The sequence below is a fragment of the Mercenaria mercenaria genome, chromosome 9, assembly GCF_021730395.1.
Source record: "Mercenaria mercenaria strain notata chromosome 9, MADL_Memer_1, whole genome shotgun sequence".
Classification (NCBI taxonomy): Eukaryota; Metazoa; Mollusca; class Bivalvia; order Venerida; family Veneridae; genus Mercenaria; species Mercenaria mercenaria.
The window spans coordinates 29,471,696-29,496,555 of record NC_069369.1 but is presented as its reverse complement, the minus strand read 5'-3'; the positions used below and the strand labels follow the sequence as shown (position 1 = coordinate 29,496,555).

The 24,860-nt window shown below is 36.2% G+C and overlaps 2 protein-coding genes across 2 annotated transcripts in view; one reads left to right on the top strand and one right to left on the bottom strand.

The window, feature by feature from the left end:
• Positions 1-22,601, bottom strand: part of LOC123546810 (uncharacterized) — a 60,535-nt gene extending 37,934 nt beyond the window's left edge. Inside the window, exon 1 of the mRNA XM_045333381.2 lies at positions 22,491-22,601. The gene's annotated coding sequence lies outside the window, so the exon portion shown is untranslated. The remainder of the gene's footprint in view (positions 1-22,490) is intronic.
• Positions 9,561-13,802, top strand: LOC123546809 (uncharacterized). Its single transcript, XM_045333380.2, has 2 exons — positions 9,561-11,699; positions 13,330-13,802. The coding sequence occupies exons 1-2, from the start codon at positions 10,565-10,567 to the stop codon at positions 13,332-13,334; spliced, it is 1,140 nt and encodes a 379-aa protein (XP_045189315.2). The 5' UTR covers positions 9,561-10,564; the 3' UTR covers positions 13,335-13,802.
• Positions 22,602-24,860: the final 2,259 nt, after the last annotated feature.

Below are 24,860 nucleotides of genomic sequence, written 5' to 3'. Positions count from 1 at the left end.
TTGTGTGCTGTATAACATTAATACTAAGAAAAGGCAGTCATCTTATGAAGGCCGTAGGGTTGGTTCTTGCTTGGGATAAGTACCAGTGGCACAGAAAATATTTGAGCCACGCCATGAGAAAACCAACATAGTTCAATTGCGACCAGCATGGATCCAGACCAGTCTGCGCATCTGTGCAGTCTAGTCAGGATTCATGCTGTTCGCTAACTGTCTAATTCTAATAGGCTTTGAAAGCGAACAGCAGGCTGGTCTGGATCCATGCTGGTCGCAAAGCCACTATGTTGGTTTTCTCATGGCACGGTTCATTTGGCTTAAACATGTAATAAAAATATATCCGAAATGACAGTTCTATGTGGGTCTTGCCTAAGGAAGCTGTATCGGAAAAAAGTAAATCGGGATGTCTGACAAAAACCCATCTAAAGATAATGTCTAATCAGGGCTGAAGTTGTGGGCAAAACACATTCGAAATATGTCATTTGTAGGGCTATAGTGACTAAGAAGCAGTTAGCTGCATAAAAAATCCACCTAAAACTCAGCTGGACCTTTTAGTTCGTTTTCGCGTCTGGTCGTATTTGTATATGCCATCTGCATGGAAAACGACTTGACACATCATTTTCGTGGCATCACACTGAATGTGAAACCGTTACTGATATGATCTGCCATGAAGTTACCGTTCTTGACCTTTGCATCACATGCATATCAATGCCAAGCGTTATTTCTGTTTGTTAGACTATAGTCAGGACCAGATTAACTGCTGTGCGCATATTGCCTCTTTTTGTGGTGTTTAGGCCTATTCCGCCGCAAAGAACAATCTTCAATTCAGTTTTTACAGAAGGAAGAACATGAAGTAATGAATGCGTGTGACATTTAGTGTGTGTCTAAAAGAAATAAATACAAGAGGACCATGATGGTCCTGAATCGCTCACCTCTTCCCACATGACCCAGTTTTGAGTATGACGTCGTTTTTTCTATTATTTGACACAGTGACCTAGTTTTTTAGCTCATGTGACCCACTTTCGAACTTGACCTAGTTATTATCAAGATAAAAATTCTGACCAATTTTCATGAAGATCCATTGAAAAATATGGTCTCTAGAGAGGTCAAAAGATTTTAATAATTTTAGACCTACTGACCTAGTTTTTGACCGCAGTTGACCCAGTTTCAAACTTGACCTAGATATCATCAAGATGAACATTCAGACCAACTTTCATACAGATCCCATGAAAAGTATGGCCTCTAGAGAGGTCACAAGGTTTTTTTATTATTTGACCTACTGACCTAGTTTTTTAAGGCACATGACCCAGTTTCAAACTTGACCTAGATATCATCAAGGTGAACATTCTGACCAATTTTTATGGAGATCCATTCACAAGTATGGTCTCTAGAGAGGTCACAAGGTTTTTCTATTTTTAGACCTAATGAACTAGTTTTTGACCGTACATGAACCTCTTTTGAACTTGACCTAGATATCATCAACATGAACATTCAGACCAATTTTCATACAGATCCCATGAAAAATATGGCCTTAAGAGAGGTCACAAGGTTTTTCTATTATTTGACCTACTGACCTAGTTTTTGACGGCACGTGACCCACTTTCGAACTTGACCTAGATATCATCAAGATGAACATTCAGACCAATTTTCATACAGATCCCATGAAAAATATGGCCTCTAGAGAGGTCACAAGGTTTTTCTATTATTTGACCTACTGACCTAGTTTTTGAAGGCACGTGACCCAGTTTCGAACTTGACCTAGATATCATTAAGGTGAACATTCTGACCAATTTTCATGAAGATCTCATGAAATATATGGCCTCTAGAGAGGTCATAAGGTTTTTCTATTTTTAGACCTACTGACCTAGTTTTTGAATGCACATGACCCAGTTTCGAACTTGACCTAGATATCATCAAGATGAACATTCAGATCAACTTTCATATATATCCCATGAAAAATATGGCCTCTAGAGAGGTCACAAGGTTTTTCTATTATTTGACCTACTGACCTACTTTTTGATGGCACGTGACCCAGTTTCGAACTTGATCTAGATATTATCAAGGTGAACGTTCTGACCAATTTTCTTGAAGATCTTGTGAAATATATGGCCTCTAGAGAGGTCACAAGGTTTTTCTATTTTTAGACCTACTGACCTAGTTTTTGATGGCACGTGACCCAGTTTCAAACTTGACCTAGATATCATCAAGGTGAACACTCTGACCAAGTTTCATGAAGATCTTGTGAAATATATGGCCTCTAGAGAGGTCACAAGGTTTTTCTATTTTTAGATCTACTGACCTAGTTTTTGATGGCACGTGACCCAGTTTCGAACTTGACCAAGATATCATCAAGATGAACATTCTGACCAACTTTCATAAAGATCCCATGAAAAATGTGACCTCTAGAGTGGTCACAAGCAAAAGTTTACGGACGGACGGACGGACGCACGCACGCACGCACGGACGGACGGACGACGGACACCGCGCGATCACAAAAGCTCACCTTGTCACTTTGTGACAGGTGAGCTAATAAATGCACAGAAGATGAAAAAATAAAGAAATGAAATATGTATAAAAAATACAGAAAAAATAATAAAAACAAAATGGAAAAAAGTAACATCCTCATCGCTAGTGGCGTGCGCGTCGCGAGGAGGGCATGCAGATGATTATCTGGTGTGTTGCTAGTATTCTACAGCACATAAACACCAATCTACTGCAACAAACAGCCAGGATAAGCCAATGAAAATTTAACCCAGCGGATAATAATGAATTCACAATATTTGCTTGTCTCACTACTATACGTGTATAACATGTACCCTTTCAAACATTTGTATAGTTACAAACAGATGTAAAAATATGTGACTATCAAATTATTTAAAGTCAATATAGAAAGTATTGGTTGCTTAACATTTGGAAACACCCTGTAGTTATATTTTGTGTTTAAAAGTACTGTTCCACCCCTTGCATCAACATAATAATCACAGAAAATGTGTATAATTAATATCTACATATGCTGGCCAAATATAGTTCTGATGCACTGGGGGTAACAACGTTGTATAAAGCAAAATAGCTTTTATATGTATATAACAGGGTACATAATTCTATTTAAACAAAAAGCACCGTTTTATGAAACAAATATTGAAAATTTGATTAGTAGTTTATTTTTCACTCCTGGAGTAGGCAAATTCATACAGAAAGTGTCCGAAGTCCTTGCCATATTTATAGTACCCTATATAGTTAACACTAGAAACTTCTAAGGGCCATAACTCTGGTGTTACTTGGGCAATCTGACTGAAACTTGACGGGCCGCAAGAACTCATAGTGGTGAACAGGTATATGAAGTTTTAAATAAATATTCCCAACCATTTCCTAGATATGGCTCCGGACGGACGGACGGACGGAAGGACGGATGGACAGACGGAAAGACGGACGGAATGACGGACAACGCCAAAACTATATCCCTCCGACTTTCGTCGGGGGATAATAAAGGTAAGTGTATACCTGGGAATGAGGTAATGTTTGTCGTAATTTTGACATATCTGAGCATGAATATTTGAGACAGTGTCATCTTTTGAATTTGTTAATTAAAAAAGCAATCTGACAGCTTTTAATCAGAATATTATTTGCCCCAACCACTTCAGTAATTACAAATACTATTGACAAAGTTTTGCAATCGAAAAGGGCCAGAAGTTTTGACTAAGATGACTGTTGTCTCAATTTTAGGATATCACAAATGGATGCTCACTGAACTTTGGAAAGGGGAGTATCCCCCCCCCCACAAACACACACACACTCACACAATCCCCTCCAAAAATTAACAGCTTAGCGTGCATGTTAATTTCCATTCTTCACATCAAATAAAAACAATAATAAAACACGAATGCAACGTCATAAAAACATGTAGTGAATGGCTGATTTTCATGCATGTATCTGTTGCTACAGTAAGCTGAACCCATGTCAAATTAGAGAACCCCATTCAGCAGTGATTTGTGCAGATCACGCTTATGTAAATTCTTATATGGTGTTTCTACGGGAAGCTCAATAGAGAGGAAAAATATTTTTAAAAGAAATTAAAATTGCTCTTTTTAATCATGCGATAAATTAGACAATACACACTCACATGTTACCAGGGAGTATCATCATGCTTGGGCGAATCTCAGGAACGTACTGTTGGCGCAAACTCGCCTCTTGAGGCTTGTTTGTCCAATTTCTATGATTCCCCTATATATAGCTAACAACTTTATAACTTCTAATAGGGATAAACTTGGTGTACTTTGTATGTGATTCTGACTACTTAAAATTATATGATAACAGGTAAATACATATTAAAAATATAAATTCCATAGATATGTATATTTACGGAAAGAAAGCCTGCCTAAGACGACTGAGAAGCAAAAAAAATGAATCCTCGACTTTTTTTAGTTTTTATTTCATTATATAATAATAGGTAAGTTATCCCTTGATAAATATGTTTTGTCGTATTTGCGTATGGAAACAACATAATGCAGGACAATATCAGATTGAGCACTGAATCTGATCGCTTTAATCTTTTGCAATTTAATAAAAGTAGCAACTGGATCCGACATAACGGTCAGTGTCTATACCACTGTCGCAAACAATATTTGGTTTTCATCGAAAAGGAAAGTTTGACTAAATAACTTTGTCTTATTTTAGGAATAAAAGATCACGAAAAAGGGGATTTAAAAATCAAAACTCTAACAACTCAAAAATTAAAGTTACTGATATTAATTTTTCCTTCATCAAAAAAAAAACATCATAAAAAAAAGCAAAGTATAAAAACATGTAGTGAATGGCTGATTTTATGCTGTACTGTTGCTTCAGTAAGTGAACCATGTCAAATTAAGAACCCATTTCAGCATGATTTGTGCAGATCACGCTTAATGTAAATTCATTATACTGGTGTTTTCTTACTACGGGAGTAATAGAGAGAAAAATATTTTTTAAAACAAATATAATATTGTTTCTTTTTAATATGCGATTAATTAGACAATACACATCACTGTTACCAGACGAGTATCATTCATGCTTGGCGAATTCACCAGAAACGACTGTTGGGTGCAAACTCGCCTCTTAGGACTTGTTCGGCTTACCCAAATTGTGTTCCGGAGATTTCCCAAGCTTGATGAATACAGGCGGTAACACACATGTGTGTATTTTCTAACTAATACACAGTAAATGTATTGTGTAATAACACACAGTTTTGGTAGTCTTTGTTTAATAGTAGTGTTTCCTGCAGGCCTTTTTATATAACCACGAAATTAACACATAAAATTAATCTCCCATAGATATTTATTATTTTACAGTTAATTAAAAGTCTCTCCTTTTACAGACCTGCATGTAGTCAAGCAGAAAGAGGATAATCCAGAATCCTGCTTTTTTTCCTTTCAAGGTTACTGAAACTTTTGATCTTCATTAAATAATTAATTTAACTTCAGACAAAACTCTCCCTTTGATACAATAGTGTTTCTTTTGCTTCAAAGATATTTGCGCCGTGCCATGGGAAAACCAACATAATGGCTTTGCGACCAGCATGGATCCAGACCAGCTTGCGCATCTGTGAAGTCTGGTCAGGATCCATGCTGTTCGTTTTCAAAGCCTATTGCAATTAGAGAAACTGTTAGCGAACAGCATGGATCCCGACCAGACCGCGCGGATGCGCAGGCTGGTCTGGATCCATGCTGGTCGCAAAGCCATTATGTTGGTTTTCTCATGGCGCGGCTCATTTTATGATGGAACAGTTCGCTGAATATAATTATTGTCTTTATCTTTAGGAAATAAGCATCAACAGGGGAATTTCAAAAATGTTTTTTCAAAGCTCTTAAGTAAAGATAAAAAATTAATGAGTTACTGAGGTTATTTTATTTTTCTCTGTTATCTTCTAAGACCAAACTTGGTAATACTACCCTCATTAATGGATAATAAATAAAAGTATAGAACAAGAATAGAACAGATCCTAAATATTTTCTTACAAGTTTGCTGTCAATACTAGTTAACAGCTACAATTTATGACCATTTATATATTCATATACACACAATATGGCCTTCTAAAGCAAAAGATGTCAGTCATAGAACCAGGGCTTTTTTCCCCTATAAATCTACCTCCTGTAAAAGGAGGTAATCCCAATGCAAAAAAGTGTGTTTTTTTCCCAATGTTGAATTTAAAATTCCCAAATGATTATACCTGTTAGGGTTTTTGCTGTTTTAAAATAGTTTTGCTAATTTGTATGTATATTTAGGTAAATTATAATACTGTTGAACAACTCCTGAAATGCAATTCACTAATATTTCACACAAAAACACATTTATGTAGATTTTGGTAATTGCAAATTGTCCCAATTAAGACAATTTCCAAGAGCATTTTCCCAATTCCACCGGTGTCGGTGGCATTCCAAAATTGATGAAAAAAAGGCCTGAGAACAATTAATGAATTGTATCGTGTAACATGTTTGATAATTAAACTTTCATTGTGAGTCTCTGGCAATCATTTGTGCAAAGCTAAATATATATTCAATGTTGCCCAAATACCCACACTGGCAATTCCGTCAGCCAGTAAGATACATGTACATATTGTCCTGTCATGGCCTGTAATAGATAAATCTGGGTTTTAAGCATGACGCACTGTCACATTATGGGAAACATTTGTGTCAAGTAATATTAAAATCCTCTGATATATGACAAGAGCTATGGGTCGGACAGGTAAAAACAACTATTGATATCTGACCTCTGAGTGTGACCTTGACCTTTGGGCTAGGGATCTGGCAGTTGAGCATGACACATCGACTCATTATGGGATACATTTTGCGCCAAGTAATATGAAAATTGCGACAAGAATGACAGAGTTATGGACCATATAGAAAAAAAAAACACTCTCATTTGACCTCTGATTGTAACTTTGACGTTTGGGCTAGGGGTCTGGGTGTAATGTATGACACCTCATCTCAATATAGGATACATTTGTGCCAAGTAACATTTAAGTCCCTTCAAGGATGACAGTGTTATGGACTACTGATACTACTGATTTTTGACCTCCAGCTTTGACCTTGACCTTTGAGCCTAAGGGTTCTGGGTTTGTGCTTGACACATCTGATTATGGATTTACATTTATGCTCAGTAATATCAAAATTCCTTCATGAATGGTTGAGTTATAGACTAGACAGAAAAAAAGCCCTGTTGACCTTTAACTTTCAAGTGTAACCTAGACCTTTGAGCTAAGGTTCCGGATCTTGTGCAAGACACATCATCTCATTCGGGAACTATTTGTGCCCAGTAACATTTAAATTCCTTAATGGATGACAAAGTTATGGACTAGACACAAAGTCGAGAGGTACAAACAAATGAACGGACAGAAGACGCTGCAATTACTATATGGCGCCCCTACGGGGGAGGGGCATAAAACTGTCCATGTAAATGCAAAGATCCCAAAAGCAATAAAGGTCTGACCTTAAAACAATAGGAGTAATGTACTAATCACAGGCAATCATCCCATGAAGAGAGTTGAAAATGATTTGATTTAGAATTTAATTTTTTTCTGATACCAAAATGAGTATTAAAACTTCATATTAATTACTTTTTTCTATTACCACATTGGCCATAGCTTCATCAGACAAGGTGGATCCAACACTGTCTGAGTGGTGAATTTTATGTATAACAAGTGGATAAATATGAATCTGTAGTGTTACTTTTCCAAATGAAATGAAAACAATGGGTGGTACTGGAACACAAATGTGTCTGCTGTGTAGCATGTGTTCATTGCAATTTGTCCAAAATTTTCTGCACAGTCAGGCTAGGAAGGAGAGTTTTGTCAACTTCTGTCAGAGCAAATATTGAAACATTTCATATTAAAATGGCCACTTCTGAAGACAAAGTAACCATACTTTTGTTTTAATATTCAGCTTTATTTTAAAAATTCATAACAGGTAAATTTATTTATTTATTTGGGTTTTACGCCGCACCAACACAGTATAGGTTATATGGCGCCAAACTGGACTACAAATTTTGGTTTCACATCTCATTTACATCGAAATAAAAACATGAGGTATGGAATCAAAATTTGCATACCTGCTGGAATCACAGAGTTACAGCAAAACCAAGCGTTAAGACCCTATTAGTCGCCTCTTATGATCATGCAACCTAATAGTTGGTCACTAAGTAACACATTTAAGTGGGTACAATAAGCCTTATTCCTAATGAAAGAGTTTTAAATCACGTCTTCTTCACTTTACTATCCATTCTCAAACTAGAATGTGTCAGACACCGGGTGTGCCCCCACTGGTACATTTGTCACAACTAAGGGGCAATAATTAAAATGTTTGCAGTCTTAAGGGGGGTCTAGCCTCAACAAACATTTTATTCTTTTTTCTAGGCCATTTTTATTTTGAAATCCGCTATTTTGGCTATTTCAAGGGCTGTAATTAGCACTAAAATCTTAAGAAGAATGCCAAGTATGCAGGGTCACATCACGATAAAGACTCATGCAAGGTTTAATGAATTTACATCAAATACTTTTTGAGCTAGGCACATGATGGTCATTAGGTGAAAATGTGCATTTTTGACTATTTCAGGGGCCATAACTTTGGAAATAGGAGGTGGAGCCAGACAAAACACACGAGGTGCACAAGTTTATATCATGATTAAGACTCACGGAAGGTATCATCAATTTATATCAAATCCTTTTTGAGCTAGGCACCTCACAAGGTGAAAATGTGCATTTTTTACTATTTCAGGGCCCTTATCTCTGGAAACAGAAGGCAGACAAAAACAAGAGCTGTCTCCATTGGATGACACATGCCCCCGATGGCACTTTAAATGAATAGTTATGGCCAATGTTCGAGTTTAGGACCTTTGACCTACAGAGCTGGGTCTTGCGCGCAATAGGTTGTCTTACTGTGTCACACATTTATGCGTAGTTATTTTAAAATCCATGCATGAATGACAAAGATATGGACCGGACACGCCCATCAATGCACTATCATGAAAAAAGACCTTTAACATCTAAGTGTGACCTTGACCTTTGAGCTACGGACCTGGGTCTTGCGCATGACACGTCGTCTTACTGTGGTACACATTCATGCCAAGTTATTTGAAAATCCATCCATCGATGACAAAGATATGGACCGGACACGCCCATCAATGCACTATCCCTTAATGTCTAAGTGTGACCTTGACCTTTGAGATACGGACCTGGGTCTTGCGCGGGACATGTCGTCTTACTGTGGTACACATTCATGCCAAGTTATTTGAAAATCCATCCATCGATGACAAAGATATGGACCGGACATGCCCATCAATGCACTATCCCTTAATGTCTAAGTGTGACCTTGACTTTTAAGGTACGGACCTGGGTCTTGCGCGCAACATGTCGTCTTACTGTGGTACACATTCATGCCAAGTTATTTGAAAATCCATCCATCGATGACAAAGATATGGACCGGACACGCCCATCAATGCAATAACCTTTAATGTATAAGTGTGACCTTGACCTTTGAGCTACGGACCTGGGTCTTGCGTGCCACACGTCGTCTTACTGTGGTACACATTCATACCAAGTTATTTGAAAATCCATCCATCGATGACAAAGATATGGGCCGGACACGAAAAATGCGGACTGACCGACAGACAGACGGTTCAAAAACTGTATGCCTCCCTTCGGGGGCATAAAAATAGGAGGTGCACAAGTTTATATCATTATAAAGATGCATGCAAGGTTTCATCTATTTATATAGAATAATTTTTGAGCTAGGCGCGTCACAAACTTTTCTCAGATGGACGCACGCATGCACAAGGCCAAATCTATATGCCCCCGCCATTGTGGGGGCATAAAAAATCCTGTGAACTTACTACAATGAATTGTATATTCTTCATACTGTTATAGGAGCCTCCATGGTAGAGTGGTTATGGTCACTGACTGAATCACTTGCCCCTCACTGATGTGGGTTCGAGCCTCACTCAGGGCGTTGAATTCTTCATGTGAGGTAGCAATCCAGCTGGCTTATGGATGGCTGGTGGTTCTACCCTGAGGTGCCAGTCTGATAAAGTAATGCACAGAGAAGCAACTGGGATTCTTTTACGTCATAACACACCTCAGTTCACAGATGAGATGTGCGCAAAGCGTGACCATAAATCCTCAGTGCGCCTTTACATATCAAGCTGAACGGACGTGGTCTTGTTCAGTATTGATTTTTACCTAAATCCTTGGTATAGCGTACATTTATTAATACAGGTAGGCTACATGTTGGCCTATTTGGGTTACGATGTAATCCATACTGTTTATTGGGCGTTGCTCAATATATTTGTACATTATATTAAATTTCTACCTTGTAATTGAGTTTATGACGTTGTCGTAAACTTTTTATCGTATAGATAATTTGTACAGTTTTGTTACGGTGTCGTAACAGTTTCTATATATTATCACAAAATCTTCTACGTAGTAAGCAGAAAATTGACAGTTCCTGCACATATTTTGTGTACGTAGTATACAATTTATACATGCCGTGCGTAAATTGATGACGTAGTGCACAAATTTACCACATTTTTTACACAGTATTGTAAGATGGCAGATGCTATGTTGCAGCAGCAATCTGTGCAAAAAGATGCATCTACGGACACTACTACAGTTAGTAGACAGCAAGAAGGCTCCTCAAAGGGTGCAGGTACTGTTAGAGCTTCTGAGTCGGGTAAGCCTAGAGGGAAACAACCCGCTAATCCGTCAAAAACTCCTCATGTAAAGTTGACCACGGCGACTTATTCAGATGCATTTAATGCTGAGGCACTGTCCATTTTAAGACAAATGAATGCTAACATTAATAAAACAAATAAGACAGTGGAAGAATTAACCAGTAGAGTTGATGCCTTGTATAATGATTTTGATGGAGGTGACTATGACTTGTCACAGGGTAATGGAAATGATGACTATGACGTTCAAGATTGGGAGCAAGATGACCAGTATGCTCCTGATGATCAGAGGTCTTTGTCTGGAGATGATGATGACGTTTTCAGTCGATTTGCAAAGAAATTTCAGAAGTCGGACTCTGTTGCTCCTGAGGTGTCTGAAAAATTGGCTACTGTTGTCAACAGTACATTTAGAGAGGGCATGTCGGATGAACATTTTTGTGATGTGTCTAAGAACATTTTACGCCCAAGTAACTGTGAAGCCCTTAAAGAAACAAGAGTTAATTCAGGTGTTTGGTCAGTTCTGAAGCCAACCACACAGACAGAGGACTCTAAGATGCGAGGTATTCAGAATAGTATCGTAAAAGCAGCCTGTAACATTGTGAAAATTATGGATAAAGGCAGTCAAATGTTCGATGATGAGATGTTAGTTTGGGGTACTGATGCAATTGGTCTTCTAGGACATGCAAATCGATGGATTAATATCCGTAGAAGAGACTTGCATAAGAGGGATATGGATCCGAAACTACACCACCTTTGTTCACCCATGGTTCCTTTCACAGACCAACTTTATGGTGACTCTATGATCAAAGATATCAAAGATATCCAGGAGCTCAATAAGATCAGCAGAAATGTAGTTAGAGGTGGCAGTAGTGGACGCTTTAGAGGTCGTCAGTTTAGAGGCCGTAGGTTTCAACCTTACAGCAGACGAGCACCTTCTGGGCGTATGAGATCTGGTACTGGTAGATCCCGACAAGGGATGAGAGATCAGAAGAAGTCTACCACTTTCCAGGCAGGTAGGTTAGCTCTTTTTGAAAATAAATGGAGAAATCTTACTTCTGATGAAAGAATTTTGGACATTGCTTTGCATATAGAATTTACTCAAAAACCTGAGAAACAAATTGTTTGGCCAATGCAGTTTTTTACTGCAGATGAGAGAAAAACTATTGATGTAGAGATTGAAAAACTGCTTGAAATGAATGTAATTGAACAAGTTGAGTTTAATGATAATGATGAGCAGTTTATCTCTCCAATTTTCACTGTACCTAAAAAGGACGGAGAATATCGCATGATCTTAAACCTGAAGGAGTTCAATGAAACATACGTGGTGTATCATCATTTTAAAATGGACTCCTTTGAAACAGCATTAAAGTTGGTTAAACCCAATTGTTTCATGGCTTCAATTGATTTAAGACATGGATATTACTCTGTTCCAATTGCCTCAGAACACAGAAAATATCTGAGATTTAGATGGAGGGGTAAGATTTACCAATATGCTTGTTTACCAAATGGTCTGGCCTCGGCTCCCCGTTTGTTTACAAAATTGATGAAGGTTATTTATGCCAAATTGAGACGACTAGGTCATAAGAACTCTGGTTACATTGATGATAGTTTTTTGCTAGGAGATACTAAATCTGAATGTTCAGATAATGTTAAAGATACTGTGAGTGTCATGGAAGATGTAGGCTTTATCATACATCAGCAAAAGTCAGTATTTGTTCCTACACAGAACATAGTTTTTCTAGGAAATCACATTGATTCTGTAAGAATGATAGTATACTTAACAGAAGAAAGAAAACGTATCATAAATTTGGAGTGTTCAAGGTTAATTGGCATGATATTCACTAGTATAAGGGAAATGGCCCGAGTAATAGGTCTCTTAGTTGCCTCGTTTTCTGCAGTTGAATATGGTCCATTACATTACCGTACCCTTGAGAGGGCAAAAACCTTGGCCCTTTCAGAAAGTCGAGGAGATTTCAGTGCCAAAATGTTTTTGTCAGATTCAGTAAAATCTGAGTTAAATTGGTGGACCAAAAATTTGTCAACTTCAGTCAGAAATATTTCTCATGGTTCACCGAAGCTTGTCATAGAAACAGATGCAAGTCTTTCAGGTTGGGCTGGAGTTTGTCAGAATGAACAAATTGGGGGTCGTTGGTCAGAAGAGGAATCAGGCAACCATATTAATTACTTAGAGCTTTTAGCAATATTTCATGCTTTGAGAACATTTGCGAAAGATCTGTCAGCTACTCACATTCAGATTAGAACTGACAATACATGCGCAATGTCTTACATTAATAATATGGGTGGCATAAAGTCAATTATTTCTGACCAGTTGGCTTGTAAAATTTGGCTTTGGGCTATTAAAAAAGATATTTGGTTGTCGGCAACTCATGTCCCGGGTAAACAAAATTTAGCAGATCATGGTTCTCGATTTTTCAATGAAAATGTGGAATGGATGCTAAATAAAAGGTTTGCTAAGACTATTCTGAGTTTATGGGAGACCCCTTCACTTGACATGTTTGCAAGTAGATTGAACAAACAGTTGGATAGATTTGTCTCATGGAAATTGGATCCAGAAGCAGAATTTGTTAATGCCTTTGGTATGAATTGGTCAGACACTTATTTTTATGCTTTTCCTCCTTTCAGCCTAATTCCTCGTGTGTTGATGAAGCTGAGAGAGGATGCAGGCGAGTGTATTCTTGTAGCTCCTTTGTGGACGACCCAGAGCTGGTTTCCGGCTGTAATGGAAATGTTGATTTCCAGTCCTTACATTCTTCCGAAGGAACGGAATTTACTGACGTTACCAGGAATGGTGAAGGTACACCCTTTGTACAAAAAACTCATACTGATGGTTTGTCGCTTATCAGGAGAACCCTCCAAAAACGAAACATTTCAGTCAGGTCTACAGACATTATTATGGCCTCATGGAGGTCAGGAACTCAGAAACAATATAACATGTACTTACGAAAGTGGTTTCAGTACTGTAATCAAGAACAAATTAATAGTTTTCAAGCAACTATAGGTAATGTTACTGATTTTTTGACACATTTATTTGAACTTGGATTAACATACAGTGCTTTGAATACAGCACGTTCAGCTTTGTCTGCTATAGGGATTATAATAGATGGGTTTACAATTGGGGCTCACCCTCTTGTCATTAGATTTTTGAAGGGTGTATATAATTCAAAACCGCCGAAATCCAGATACTGTGATACTTGGAATGTCTCAGATGCGTTAAAATACTTAAAGACGTTAACTCCTGTCACTGAAATCAGTTTGAAGTTATTAACTCTCAAATTAGCAATGTTAATAGCATTAACTACAGCTTCACGTTCCCAAAATTTACATTTACTGTCTGTTAGAAACATGAGGAAGGAATCCTGTAAATATGTTATGTTTTATAGTGGTTTGTTAAAGCATAGTAGAAGGGGTAAGGTTACCCCACATATTGAACTTCATGCATACACATTAGACAATAGATTATGTGTGTACAATACTTTGACTGAGTATCTAAGTAGAACAAAAGGCCTACGAGGTAATCAGGAATGTTTATTTATAGTTACATTAAACCTTTTGGGCCTGTGTCAAGCAACACAATAAGCCGCTGGATTCGCACAGTGATGTTCAGTTCCGGTATTGACTGTAGTAAATATAAGGCACATAGTGTTCGTTCAGCCTCCACTTCCAAAGCAAATGTTAACAATGTGCCAATTAGTGACATTCTTAAAGTTGCAGGCTGGACAAATGCAGTAACTTTTGCTCAGTTTTATAATAAGACTGTAAAGGATGCTGGTGCTGAATTTAGTTCTGCAATACTGTCTTCTACGAGACTTAGTAATATATTTTACTGTGTGGAACATACATAATATACTTTGAGTCATGCTTGTTAGGAGGTACAGGACATTTGTATGATGTAATGCGTCATGTGTACCATAATGATGCGTGTGAATAAAATGACTGTGCTTTCTATTTAATTTTATTCTGGTCTTTCTACTACAGTTGATATTTGATGTTCAGCTAGGGTGACGGGTTTCTTTCCCAAAAGTTTCGGCTTTGAAATCTCATCTGTGAACTGAGGTGTGTTATGACGTAAAAGAATCCCCCCAAATAAATGAGACTTACCTTGGTTAAGTTGATGTTTGGTTGGGATTCTTTGTAGTCATAAAACACACCGAAGGGATCAGATGCCCACCCATTGCTAAGATCAGTTCAGTAACCCTCCCTGACAAGTTTATTATCTAGAATATGTTCAATTTACCATTATGAACAATGAACTCAGAAGATAGGATTTTGTGCCTGTATGGAAAGGAAAATTTTGGGAAAGAATTTTCCGGCTTTGAATACTGAGGATTTATGGTCACGCTTTGCGCACATCTCATCTGATCCCTTCGGTGTGTTTTATGACTACAAAGAATCCCAACCAAACATCAACTTAACCAAGGTAAGTCTCGTTTATTTGGGGGGATTTTCCTCCACCATCAAAGCATATGACCTTTAACTGCATGGGTGCATCGTTAACTCCAACACAATCAAAACAAACTATTATATGCATTAAAATCTTTTCTTCTGAATAAAGAGAGAGACAGTATCAGTATCATGTTTTGAGTTTTACTGGCACTGTTATCAGACACCAGTTCTTTACATTTGTCATTATTCTAATCTTGTTACTTGACACCATAAGAAAACTAATGAGAACTGCTTCAATATTACAAATATTACATTGTATTTTTATGGTAGATTTATCTCTTAGGATCGTTTTTTCTATTGTAACTTTACCAAAGCGTATTTGTTTAATTCAACAGAAGTTAAACTGTAACAGGCAATGCAGATCTCAGACATTATTGGTATAACGCTTACATTTTGTGTTACCTGGTTTCAGAAAAGGTAGCTTGAAATATAAGTAAGTGACAAGTAATGTTTCAGTGAATGCAAAACAGAACGAGAGCACTGCCTGTGCCATCACTCTTCTGCCAGTGCTAGATAATATATAAGAAAGAGTTATAGTTCAGATTTTCTAAGTACAAAAATGGCCATAATTCTGATAGTTATGGTTCTTGGCCTACTTGAGTCCCCTAATGATGATAAACAGGTGTGCAAAGTTTCAAAGCTGTAGCTCTTAGTCTTTGAGAAAAGGTGGACCTAAACAAAAATTTTTTACCAACATCGAAGCCAACGATCAAGTGAAAACGATACTGCGCAGATTTTTTTTTAAAATCTGACAAGCTAAAAAGAAACAAAATTGGGTCAGATGATGTCACATTACATTGCCAATGAGAAAAGCATTAATTTTGCTTATTATTTCTCCAAAGAAAATTTGAGATATCACCTAAGTATACCCTAATCTACATTATATAACTTTTGATGAGATGAAGAAATGACCGCACTTTTCCAGGTATTTATTGAGCACCCCTAGTAAATGTTGAAGCATTAGTCCAGTTTTAATTTTTATGAAAACTGGTTTGGAATACACCAGTACATATATACACTATATATATTTTACCATTTGTTTAGTATGTTTGATTTGTTGACACGGTAATATTATGAGACCCACGTTTTTATCAGAGGTGTTACACCACAGCTAGTTTTCATTTTATTTGGCTTTTCTGGTCCTTTAGGATCATGGAGTACACTCATTTATTACTGTAATAGAATTCCGCTAAAACCGGTGCTAAGGGGGCATGAGGGGTGTTGTATATTTCATTACTTCTCATGAACAGACTAAATCAAACCGAGTCTGCTATTATTTTCCTAGGTTGCATTCTGTGCTTCCAAAGGATCTTCTAACAGATTTTATCAGTGTATGTAAAGAAAACCCTGAAAGAGGAAATACCAAGGTCCCTACTGGGGCTCGAACCAAGACCTCATGATCCGTAGGTGGACACTCTAACCACATTGCTTAAAGGGTTAACCCAACAGCAAGGCTGTCTGAAGTGGCCAACAAACCTACTATCACTACACTTGTACCCCTTTACTTTTCAGAGCTCAACAGCTTTCCAGAATGACACTCTATGCCCACCGCATGAGTCAGTCAAACACTACTGACACCATTAAAGTAAACCCTGGGAGAGGAAATACCAAGGTCCCTACTGGGGTTCAAACCCTGGACCTCGTGATCCATAGGCGGACACTAACCACGTCGCTAAAGGGTCAACCCAACAGCAAGGCTGTTGGAAGTGGCCTATAAACCTTAGTAACTATCACTACATGAAGAACAAGAGGACCCAATGGTCCTAAGTCGCTCACCTGAGAACAGCTTGATCAAATTTAATGAATATCCTGCTTAAAATGCGACCCCTTCTGCATAGGCAAGGTATTTCTTTGATTTGACCAGGTGACCTAGTTTTTGACCCAACATGACCCATATTTGAACTTGACCTAGCTTTCATCAAGACAAACATTCTGATCAAATTTCATGAAGATCCATTGAAAAATGCAGCCCCTATTGCATACACAATGTTATTCTTTGATTTGACCAGGAGACCTAGTTTTGGACCCAACATGACCCATATCTGAACTTGACCTAGACTTTATCAAAGCAAATATTTTGATTAAATTTCTGGAACATCCTTCCTAAAATGTAGCCCCTATTGCATTCACAAAGTTTTTCTTTGATTTTACTGGGTGACCTAGTTTTTGACCCCAGATGACCCCTATTTGAACTTGACCTAGATTTCATCAAGACAAACATTCTAATCAAATTTCATGAATATCCAGTGTAAAATGCAGCCACTATTGCATACAAAAGATTTTTCTTTGATTTGACGGGTGATCTAGTTTTTGACCCCAGATGACCCATTTTCGAAGCTGACCTAGATTTCATCCAGACAAACATTGTGATAAAATTTTATGAAGATTGAGTGTAAAATGCAGTCCCTATGGCATACACAAGGTTTTTCTTTGATTTCATCTAGTGACCTAGTTTTTGACCCCAGATTACCCATATTCAATCTTGACCTAGATTTCATCAAGACAAACATTCTAATCAAATTTCACGAATATCCAGTGTAAAATGCAGCCCCTATTGCATACACAAGGTTTTTCTTTGATTTGACCGGGTGACCTAGTTTTTGATCCAAGATGACCCATATTTGGAACTTGACCTAGATTTCATCCAGACAAACATTCTGATCAAATTTCATGAAGATCCGGTGTAAAATGCAGTTCCTATTGCATACGCAAGGTTTTTCTTTGATTTGACCTAGTGACCTAGTTTTTGACCCAAGACTACCCATATTAGAACCTGACCTGGATTTCATCAAGGCAAAAATTCTGACCAAATTTCATGAAGATCAATTCAAAAATACATGTAGCCTCTATTGCATATATATATGCAAGGTTTTTCTTTGATTTGATCGGGTGACCTAGTTTTTGACCCCAGCTGACCAAGTTTTTCGATTAATTCAAGAGCTATAATCCAACAGTGCCTGGGGCGATTTGGAAGCATGGTTATCGATCTTGGCCGAGATATTATGCCCACATTAACATCGTCAGCAAGTTAGGTGAAGATCGGATGAAAACTGTTCAAGTGGACATATTTTTGGACACCGACCACCCCCACAGCCATGGGTGTTCACATAATATGCCCCGCTCTTTCAGAGACGGGCGTATAAAAATGTGACCGCAAAGATCTTGGTTTTCTGTTAATGATAATATTGTCTTTCATCTTATAAACCATTGGGACGTGATTGTATGACCATTTTGCATTTGCGTTTGATATATTCTGCATTATTTTTATAGGTTTTATAGCTAATTCTAGCTATAGATAGCTAGATTTAGCTATATAGCTACTTTGTGGCTTTTCTTGGACCTGATGATGGCACTGATTGACCATGGAAATGCTTAAAGCTATAGATATTTAACAAAATCTTTTACATAATTTTCATTTTCTTATTTTTTATAACAAACATTTATTTAATTGAATCATGTAAACATGTTAATGATGTCATTTTCTAGACAATACCGTTTCTCGTATGATCAAAGAAGTATATTTATTTTTATAGCTCTTTGGTTACATTCACAGTGTAGAAACGATTGAACAACCAAAACGGAAATAGCGATGTGATTTCAATCATTTGTTGAAATATGATAAACGTGGTCTAACTTTTTCGATTGATATTGGGATAATTGTCAAATAAAGGTATGTTTATTCCTTGAGATGTGTTTTGAAAGGCATGTTTCAAAATTTTCCCAGTCAATATAAGTCCAGAATGACTTACATGAGCGGTAGGTAAGGTGAAATCAGTTGATTACACGGTGAATGTTTAGATCACGCATACCAACATTGAATGAGTTTTATAAAAAAATAAAGCAAATTTTCTGAATGCATGTCACATTATAAGAATTTAGTGTATTTTCTTTTTCATTGATAACGATTTCAACCTTAATTCATCCCTTATTTCGTTTTAAACACAAATTTGCGGTGCTGTGTATTGTATTGTATTGTACGCCTTATTGAAATGATAGTGAGCGACTTATTTCGATTTTACACACAAGATTGTACTACTTATTGCAAATACAGTACAATCGCGATCCTACGAAAAGCCAAGGGACCGGCTGTTTTTTTCGTAATATCGCATTTTCGTTCGAGCGTAGCTTAGGAAATTTTGCTATACAGCACATTAATATCTACACGTCGTAACCCGTGATATTTAAACATGTGATTTTGTATCGGAGTACATGTATACCAATTTTATATGCACATCTGGGTTTACTACAAATCGTTTTCGAATCTGAACTCAGATGGTATGTAGAATGTTGAACGGGTTTTATTTTCTTCACATTTTATTCACTGTACATAAAACATATACAGGGTACATTGTTGCACGAGAAAAAAATTCGCAATTGCATATTCTGATAACATCAGCTACCCTTTACTGAATTGTTTGGTATAATAAAACAGCAATATACAGATGATCATGACTTAAATATTGTTTTATTTTCTTTATGCAATGATTGTTTGAGACGTATAGATATCGAAACAAGTGTGACTTGTATGACATCCGATCTAAGGAAAAAATAACCGCTAATTTGTGTCATAGTGTACAGCGTTTGTGTTTCGAATTTAATTACTATGTTTTCACACTTTAATCACTGTTTACGTCCAGCTCAATGATAGTGACACTTTTCACTCTAAAGCATTTTCACGCCGTTATGGAAGGTGTGAAAACTTAGACGATACATTCGTAAAATCGCAACTAAATCAAGTTGAAAACAGACTTTAAGGGCATAACAATACATTCGTAGGAGCGCATTTTTCGTAAAATTGCATTTTCGTAAAATAGCGACTTTGTTACATAGAAATAAGAAGGAACGCAGCCGGGACCACAACACCTTTTCGTAGTATACCGGTATTTCGCTAAATTGCTATTCGTAGCATCGCGAATGCACTGTATTTTAATACGATTTTGTCCATATTGAACGGCATATTGTTATTACAAATTATGATAAAATTCTGATTTCTGTCTGTTTTAGGTACAATGAAGCAATATTAGTGTTATTATTGCAAAGAAACGACACCAGACTTTGAAAACATAATTAAACACAACTTTATTCCAAACTGACGAAAACATACAAATTAAAATCGAAACACACGACAACATTGAAAATAAGAAAGTTTTATTCACAAAAGATTTCCAAGTAATCCCAAAAGAAGTTAACAATAGCAATATAATGATGATGCCAATTAAAGAAAAAAACAACAATAAAAATAAAAAACAATCCGCTAGTAAATTAGAATCGCTCTTGAAAAAGTACCAAATAATAATTGTGCTCACCAAACGAATACGGAGGCTTAAGCAATCAAACAGAGTGTTGCATAAATCTTCCATTTTGATAAATTATCTATAATACGTTATCAAGTAGTTTGATTTGCAAACTGAAGTCACGTGGCATAGGTAACGAAAACGAATTTAGACGGCGTCGCCGAAAAGATTAACCCGGGAAGAAAAAGAAAGCCACTAAGCCCTCATCCCAAAACAAATAGCCTGATGACAAACACACAAAATACTGTCTCATAACAAAAAATATGGAAGGCAATGGACTTAAAGCACAGAAATGTATCCGCAGTTTAAACATTTCAATCAGTCGCCTGTTGATAGAATTGTTATTACCGGTAAGATTGTAATGAACAACAAAATAAAGTGAACTACATGGCCGAAAAATCTAACTGAGATTTTGTTCTTACATATTTAGTAAACTGTATCTAAAATATACCCAACATAATCCTGAATAATTGTCAAACCAAACAGCTACCAAATTTCAAACACATATTGCACAAATTAGTTATTGTATGTACATTTGTATTTGCTAAAACTGCATGATAAATGTTTTAAGTTCTTTCACGTTCAGTACCACTGGCACTGTGTACAAAATCTCTCCAGTTTCAATAGTTAAACAAGTCAAATGGTTTAATGCGGCCAGAAATTTGTACAAACCGGACAGAAGTTGCGAAATTGTCATGTGTGCAGGAAAGAAGCGTTTACCATAATGTCCAGTACTGGACAGGTATAGTGACATGCTTTCTGTTTATGCAGGTAAACTTGTTTGGTTAAACAGAGCACATTTGTCTGAACAGTGTACAAACTCATTACTGTTTTTTCAGGCAAGGGTGGAAAAAAAGTGGTAGACAATGAAATCAGTAACATTTTTATTAAAAAAAAATAAACAATGAGACAAACATTTCCAACATCTTTCGACAGTTCAAAAATCCCATGTTAAACATACGATAAAGCCCGAAACGCGTGAAAATGTTCCGAATGTAAATCGGGTGAGAAGTAGGCGCTCTATGTATAGAGTTAGATTATGCGTCTTGATACTGTACCAGAGGGGTCGGTCAATTGTGGGTTATTTATTACACTTGGCCAGTCTACTTACTTATTACTTGAGGATGAAAACAACGTGTTTTTTAAATGTTGCTCTTAAACAAGGGTGGCGGTTGAACTACAAAAAGTACAACAACAGTTAATTCACAACAAATCGTACGGTATTTTATAATCAGTAGAAGCTAGTTGTATAAACGCTTATGAGACCTGTTTCACTCATAAGTTAAGAATTCACAGGTCCATCATGAAATATTTTCCCCAGCGCGCATATACTTCACCTATTCCATATGAGGGCCGCGATCAATGAAAAAGAATTACTGCAGTTACTCCCAGTTAATCGCTATAAATTTTCAATAAAATCGCAACAAATCGTTCACATCACTGTGGACAGTTTTCAATAAATCGTTCAATATGAAATGACACATTGACTACAGAAATCGGTATATTTCTACGCAAATGATAAATACCTTGTAACGCATGAGTTTAAGAACAATTTATTGACAATGCAGGACTTCTTTAATATGAATCTTATACACGTCCATTATCAACTAGAAGGGAAAACTTTGTTTATTCGTGTGACACTTTCTGAAGTTTCAGCAGAAATCGGTGATTACTTTTCATTACGGTAGCATAACGACGGTACTTAACACACATACTCATGAAATCTAAGACGAATTATCTCTTCAATGTATAATCTATTGACTACTTACAGATAAAGACGCCTAAACTCCACTATAGTCTAAAAATAAATGAAAATAGCAGCGGCGTGTAAACCCAGATACTGTGTATGTCGTATAATCACATCGCTATTTCCGTTTGGGTTGTTCACTGTTTCTACACTGTGACATTGGTATGATCAATGCACGTCCGAAAACTATTACACCTCTTTCAAACCATTTATACTTTCATATCTCATAAAACTATCAAATTGGGAATCAATGTTGTCTTGCAAAAGTAACATAAATATATGTACAACATGTTCTTTACCTCTGACTGACTTTAATACGTCAGAATATAAGTTTTAAACTTCGAGAACTTTTCCAGCTTCCCTGCTGCAGACAGGAAGTTGTATATCAAAGTGCAAGAAGTATCAATTAGCAGAGCACCTGTTTGAAATCAATTAGGGAATCCTAGATTTTTCGTGGTTTTTATCTAATAGTTTTCCAGTTTGTAATTCCCTCAGATATTATTAAATGTCACAAATATGGGTTCATCAGCTCAGCTTCTGTTTATTTATTGCATTCTTATTTTTACAGTGTTAAAAACAGCAAAATTATACATGTCTCTGTTTCTGTTATTGACCTGAAGGTAAGCATCATAATGTCCACATTTGTATAACAAGCAGGAATGCCAGTACAATAATACAGTACCCCTAAGTTTGTAAAATTGTTATTTCATTTTTACATATGACTAATTTACTACTTAATTTTAATATGTCTTAATGATGCTTTTATTTACAGTTTGTTTGTTTGTATGTTATAGGATAATATGTTTATGTTGGATACAACATTCAAGCTTATGTTGTAACTTTATATAAAACCGACGTTAAATAAATATGATCTTACCGGTATCTTATCTTATCTTATTACTTTATTTTGAGAATTTACTGATATTATTGCAGACCCTTTACTTTTTTATTGAATAATATATATATCATTAAAGATGTACATTTCAGTTTGAGAATCTTAGTTTTTGTGCTTGAGTTTAATCAGATTATTATTCACTTTGACATAGATTAGACATATTCCAAACTTTATATCCATGTTTTTTCTGGTCAGGCTAGTCTTAGTTTCATTATTTTTTATATTTTTATAAATCTTTTAATAATGAAAAAGAAATGTCTTACGCCCTGAGTGGCTATTCTGCTCACTTTGACTTATATCATATTTTGTTTTTAATAAAAATCAAGTCCTTAAATATCTTACTCCTATACATAGATAAATGTGTATGTTGTATGTATGTAATAGAAATGATGTATGTTTTTACTTTAAAATTGTTTTTACTTAATAATTCATGTATTTATCATCTCTTACAGCTCTTTCTACTTTTTATGTTGATAATGTTTACCTTTGTTATTCACAGTTGGTAAAAGCTCACAAGAGCTTATGTTTATATGTTGCTGTCTTGCCGACTCTTATCTTATCTGTGACAAAAATACCCTTACAGTCTTATCTTATCTTATCTGTGACAAAAATACCCTTACAGTCTTATCTTATCTTATCTTATCTTATCTGTGACAAAAATACCCTTACAGTCTTATCTTATCTTATCTGTGACAAAAATACCCTTACAGTCTTATCTTATCTTATCTTATCTTATCTTATCTGTGACAAAAAACCCTTACAGTATATTAATAAGCTAAAGATTAACAGGAAGGCTGCAATACATGGAAGACCACTTATCATTTTTCTTATTGACCAAGGTCTTTAAAATTTGTAAATTTTATTGTTGTTCCAAGTCTTATTTTCAAGAAGCCTTTGGTATTCACTTTGAAGATGATCCAGTTAAAGAGTCAGTCTGCTTACATAGGGTCAAAAATCTGCAAACAAATTGTTTAGTTTTAGTAGATTGCAGTGGCTGTCAGTTGATTAAAAGTATTTATAGGCAGCAATAGCTTTCAGATAAATGAGACTATCTACAGTGTGCAATGGCTTTAAGTAGATTGAAACTATATACAGAGTGCAATATATTAGGCACTGTAACTAAAAACTTCAAGTAGGAACTATCTATTTTAGATATATGTATAGCTAACTACATCATCAAAGTATGTAGACTGAAAAAATATTTCAGCTATCATTTTCGGAAAGAGAGTTATCTGAGCTGAAAAAAATGATCCCGGGTAAAATATTTGGAAAAACTGGAGACAACTCCGCTATGACTTTACTGTAGACTTTGGCTATTCACCTAGTACCCCATGCAAACCATGCACTTTTTACCTCTACGCAGGAAAAAAGCATGCTTAATTATGCATAATTGCCCTAAGGATTAACAATCTGAATAGAAAATTATGTAAAGATCAAATAAGTTAATGCCCTGGGGAAAATGTGACATTTTCTGTGGTGAAATTTGTCAACAAACAGACGATTATTTTGAAAAAGTCAAAACCAACAGAATTTCACAAGGTAAAATATACTGAAAAGGCTACTGCTGGAAAGAGAACAATCTCTTCTATCAATATATATGCGTCAAAGTATGGGAAAAACATCTAGAAATATGAGAAAATCAAAGAAATCAATTTCAGGACTGTTCAATGCATGGCTGTCTTATCATGCAAAGCATTTAACATAGATAGATTACTTTTCCATTGCACTGGTATAACATGGACAGGATTAGGATTAACAAATGGTGTTCACTAAC

Bases quoted from the DNA above. Each gene is read 5' to 3' on its own strand.
- LOC123546809 (XM_045333380.2), top strand. From the start codon at position 10,565: ATGGCAGATGCTATGTTGCAGCAGCAATCTGTGCAAAAAGATGCATCT.